This window comes from Psammomys obesus, unplaced genomic scaffold, assembly GCF_907164565.1.
Source record: "Psammomys obesus unplaced genomic scaffold, mPsaObe1.curated_primary_1811, whole genome shotgun sequence".
In the NCBI taxonomy this organism is placed as follows: Eukaryota; Metazoa; Chordata; class Mammalia; order Rodentia; family Muridae; genus Psammomys; species Psammomys obesus.
In genome coordinates, this window is record NW_026586943.1 from 1 (window position 1) to 5,257 (window position 5,257).

Genomic DNA, 5,257 nt, shown 5'->3' on the forward strand with positions numbered 1-5,257 from the left:
TCAGCAAATGAAGCTATACAGGGATCAAAGAAGTTAACGATCGGTGGTGGGGCTCCATACAGGATCTCGAAAGGAGTGAGTCCATGGGGGCCCGGGGTGTTCCGGGCCCGATATAGGGCCAGTGGGAGGAGGACCACCCAGTCTCTAGAGCCAGTTGCCAGCGTTAATTTGGATAAGGTCTCCTTGATAGTTCTATTCATTCGTTCTACCTGCCCTGAGCTCTGGGGACGGTATGCACAATGTAATTTCCAATTGATCCCCAATAGTTTGGCCACTAACTGACTTACCTGGGAGACGAAGGCAGGACCATTGTCAGAGCCCAACGCCTGGGGCATGCCATACCTGGGGAAGATTTCTTCTAGAAGCTTTTTGGCGACTACCTTGGCAGTTTCATGTTTGGTGGGGTAGGCTTCTACCCATCCCGAGAAGGTGTCCACAAATACCAGCAAGTACCGATATCCATATAGTCCAGGTTTTACCTCTGTGAAGTCAATCTCCCAGTGGGTGCCGGGGCGATGTCCCCGGATCCTGGTCCCTGGGCCTATCCTATGGCGTCCTGCATTTACTTGGGTGCATGCTGTGCACTCTTTAGCCACTTGTTGTAGAATTTTATCCCTCCCCAGCAAATAGTGGGAGCTTTCCTCCCTTTCTAGGAGGGTTTTCATTTTTCTGGAGCTAAGGTGAGTCAGTCTGTGGAGGTATTCAATCAGGTTACGAGTCTGTTGCAGGGGCCACACAGGTTTTTCTTTGAAAGTCCAGAGTCTTAGCATGGGATTGTAAGTGGCCCCCATTTCTTTTAGGAGGTCCCGATCTTCCTCACTATAGTGGAAGGGAGGTTCCTGAATGGAGGGGACCTCTACCTCGGCCAGCTCTATAGCCAGGAGCTGGGAGGTATCTGAGCTTTCTTGTCTCGCCGCTTCTCGGGCAGTTGCGTCCGCCAAGCGGTTGCCCCTGGCTTCTCGGCTGTCTCCCTTTTGGTGGCCGGGGCAATGGATGATACTCAGTTTTGAGGGTAAAAACAAAGCCTTAAGCAGGGCCAATATTTCAGCTTTATTTTTGATCTGTTTTCCTTCCGAGGTAAGCAACCCTCTTCTCCGATATATTTCCCCATGGATGTGAGCAGTGGCAAAGGCATAGCGGCTATCGGTATAAACATTGAGCTTCTTACCTTCTGCCATCCGGAGGGCCTGAGTTAGGGCGACGAGCTCAGCCCGCTGTGCCGAAGTGCCAGGTGGTAGAGCCTCAGCCCAAATTACCTCAGTCTCGGTGGTGACTGCGGCCCCCGCTCTCCGCTCTCCGTTGTCCAGAAAGCTGCTCCCGTCAGTGTACCAGGTGAAGTCAGCGTCGGGGAGGGGCTGGTCGGTCAGGTCAGGTCGGGTACCATGTACTTCTGCAAGTATCTGGAGGCAGTCATGAGTTTCTGGACCCTCCGGTAGGGGAAGCAGTGATGCCGGGTTGAGAGCTACTATAGGGCCAAAGTATACTCGATCAGTGTCCAGTAGTAGGGCCTGGTAGTGGGTCATGCGGGCATTGGAAAGCCATCGGCCCGGAGGTTGTTTGACCAGGGCTTCCACTGCATGAGGAGCCAAAATTGTTATTGGCTGTCCCATAGTCAGCTTGCCAGAGTCTTTAATCAAGAGGGCAATTGCTGCCACCATCCTCAAGCAGGGTGGCCATCCCGAGGCTACCGGGTCAAGTTTCTTGGACAGGTAGGCTATCGGACGCCTCCATGGTCCTAGTTTTTGAGCCAGGACTCCTTTAGCATATCCCTGTTTTTCGTCTACAAACAGCTCAAAGGGCTTGTTTAAGTCCGGAAGCCCCAACGCGGGGGAGGTTAGCAGGGCCTCTTTTATGGCTGTATAGGCCCTCTGCTGTTCATCTCCCCACATAAAAAGAGTCCCTTGCTTGGTGAGTGGGTAAAGTGGCGCAGCCATTTCTGCGAACCCTGGAATCCAGAGGCGACAGAACCCCGCCGTACCCAGGAACTCTCTTAGTTGCTTCGGGCTTTTGGGCACCGGAATTTTTAGGATTGTCTGTTTCCGCGCCTCTGTCAACCATCTTTGTCCATCTCTGATTTGGTAACCCAGGTATGTAACTCGCCTCTGGCATAATTGGGCCTTTTTGGCTGAGGCCCGGTATCCTAGAGTTCCTAAAGTCCTCAAGAGTGCCTTTGTTCCTTCCTGACATTTTTCCTCAGTTTCCGCAGCCAGGAGGAGGTCATCAACATATTGGAGCAAGATTAAAGCAGGGTAGTGAACTCTAAAATCGGCCAGGTCCCGGTGCAACGCCTCGTCAAATAGGGTGGGGCTGTTTTTGAACCCCTGTGGGAGTCTAGTCCAAGTGAGCTGACCCGATACTCCCAATTCTGGGTCCTTCCACTCGAAGGCAAAGATAGGCTGACTCTGAGGGTGGAGCCTCAAGCAAAAGAATGCATCCTTAAGGTCTAATACCGTGTACCAGGTGTACGTCGGAGGAAGCCCAGTCAACAAATTGTACGGGTTAGGAACTGTAGGGTGTATATCCTCTACCCTTTTATTGACTTCTCTCAAGTCCTGCACTGGGCGGTAGTCTCCTGTCCCTGGCTTTTTGACCGGAAGGAGAGGCGTATTCCAGGGGGATTGACAAGGCACCAGGATGCCCTGGTTTAAAAGCCTCCGAATGTGGGGCCTAATTCCTTGGTAAGCTTCATGTGACATCGGGTATTGCTTAATGGAAACAGGAGTTGCCGATGCCTTTAGTGTGATTACCAGGGGCGGCTGGTGGGTTGCGAGGCCCACTCCCCCTGTTTCCGCCCAGGTTAAAGGGAATTTTTCTAACCAAACAGTTATTTCTTGCGGCTGAGGCCTTTCGGATTCGTGAAGCCGGTATTCGTCCTCCAGATCTATGGTTAACACATGTAAAGGCTGTCCCTGAGGCCCAGTAATGTGGGCCTTAGTCCCTTCAAAGTGGATTTGTGCCCTAAGTTTCATTAATAGATCTCTCCCCAACAGAGGATAAGGGCAATCAGGAACGTGTAAAAAAGAGTGAGTCACCTTACCGGTGGCGAGTTGTACTCTTCTTTCAGTTGTCCAACGGTATCTTTTCCCTCCGGTGGCTCCTTGGACCCACGCCGATTTGTCAGTCAGGGGTCCCGGAGTGGTAGTGAGCACCGAATGTTGGGCTCCGGTGTCCACCAGGAAGGTGACGGGTTGCCCCCCCACATTAAGGGTTATCCTGGGTTCAGGGGGAGGCTCCTGACCCCGACTCCCCTAATCCTCTAGGTTTAGCAGGGTGGGCTGGGGCTTAGGCTTCCGTGGCCCTTTTGGTCTCTTTGGGCAGTCTCGAACCCAGTGCCCTTTTTCCTTGCAGTAGGCGCATTGATCTCTGTCTATCCGAGGACCCCTCCTGTCTCCCAGGTCCTGTCTATTCTGCCTCTGCCCTGTCACTATAGTGGCCAGCAATTTGCTAAATTCCCTATTTCTCTTGCGGTCTCTAACGTTTTCTCTCTCCTCTGCCTCTCTTTTTAACCTTTCGTCTCTTTCTTCTTGAGTCTCTCTCTTGTTGAAAATCCGCTCCGCCTCTTTTAGCAAATCCTGGATCGTACTTTCTCTTAAGTTTTCGAGCCTCTCTAATTTTTTTCTGATATCCGGGGCGGACTGCCAGATGAAGGACATGACCATATTGGTAGCCTGGTTAGGGTCCTCCGGATCATAGGGGGTGTACACACGATAGGCTTCCTTTAGTCGTTCGAGGAAGGCGGAGGGAGACTCCTCTGACCCTTGGGTCACTAACTTAACCTGAGCCAAATTAGTGGGGCGCTTTGCTGCCCCATGGAGACCCGCTATCAGCAACTGGCGATAGAGACGTAAGTGATTCCTACCGTCCTCCGTGGCGAAGTCCCATTCAGGTCGCTCCAAGGGGAAGGCATCGTTGATCTCGTTTGGCAACTGAGTAGGCTGCCCGTTAGCCCCCGGGACGTTCTTACGGGCTTCCAAAAAGACTCGTTGCTTTTCCTCGGTGGTCAGGAGGGCCTGTAACAGCTGCTGACAATCGTCCCAGGTGGGCTGGTGGGTTACTAAAATGGACTCGATTAAAGCGGTGAGTCTAGAAGGGTCCCTAGAGAAAGGGGGATTATTATTTTTCCAGTTATATAGATCCGAAGCGGAAAAAGGCCAGTATTGGAGCTGGCCGTTAGGCCCCGCTCGTAATGGGAGAGCCTGAGATGTGGAATCCGGAGGGGCCTCTCGGCGCCCTCTCAACCGCCCTGCCACCGGGGAAGGAGCTGGTTCCTCCTGAGGTCCGGCAGCGGTGGCTTCTCCCGGCTCTTGATCGGGGTCTGGGTCTCTATAGGGGGGAGGTTCTTCAGTCAGCAGATCCAACAAGCAGCCGTCATCTGCTGGTAGTACCGGGGGTGTCGGCGTCTTTTTGGCCCCCGGATCACGTCCTTGGGCCTGCTTTGTTACAGCTGGACAGAGGGCAGACTTAGAGGGTGTGGGGACCAACGGAGGAGGTAGGGCAGGGGCAGAGGGAACTGCAGGGGGAACAGCAGGGGGGCTGGGAGTGACAAACGGCTTGACCCATGAGGGTGGTTCCCGGGCCAGGGCTTCCCAAGTAACAATGTAGGGTATCTGGTCCGGGTGGCCGTGCGGCCCTGAATCCATGACTTTCGCCTTAACCTGCAAAATAATGTCTAGGTTAAAGGTGCCATCTCTTGGCCAGCCGACATTAAATGTCGGCCATTCTGAGGAGCAGAAGGTGTCCCACTTTCTCTTCCGGATCTCTACAGAGTGGTTATGAGCGATGTCTCGGGTATCCTTCCAGTGCTGTAGAGTGAGGCTTAAGGGGGTAGTTAGAGATTGTCCCATGGTTTCAAAAAGGCTAGCACCAAACACGAATCCGACGAACAATAGACAGACAGTAACACAAACGCAGCGCGCGGCACGACTCTGGCGCCAAACCGAAAGCAAAACTTCAGATGGGGACTGCGAAGAGGGTCCGGATCCCTCTTTCCCCAGGAGAACTACGTAGCCCTCAGACAAGGGCTTCGCCCCGAAAAGTCCAGATTGGGACGTGATCTCAGACAGGCGGGCTCCGAAAAATCGGGTCCCAGACACTCGTGGAACGTCTTCCAGAGTTGCGGTAGAGAAGTTTAGGCTCGTCAGCCTCTTCTCTTTCCGCCTAATACGGAGCGACTCAGCTGAATCGTACAAATTTTGAGAGATAGAACAGACAAACACGTGACGGAATGAAGACAACAAAAGACACTCTGCTGGCCAGC

General features: G+C 53.1%; 1 protein-coding gene across 1 annotated transcript; it reads right to left on the reverse strand.

The window, feature by feature from the left end:
- Positions 1-287: 287 nt before the first annotated feature.
- On the reverse strand, positions 288-4,844 carry LOC129673048 (uncharacterized; the record flags this gene model as incomplete). The annotated part of the gene is made up of 2 exons (XM_055602713.1): positions 3,508-4,844; positions 288-3,213 (listed from the first exon to the last, which is right to left on the reverse strand). Coding segments are annotated over exons 1-2 (4,263 nt in total), but the record flags the coding sequence as incomplete, so codon positions are not given.
- Positions 4,845-5,257: the final 413 nt, after the last annotated feature.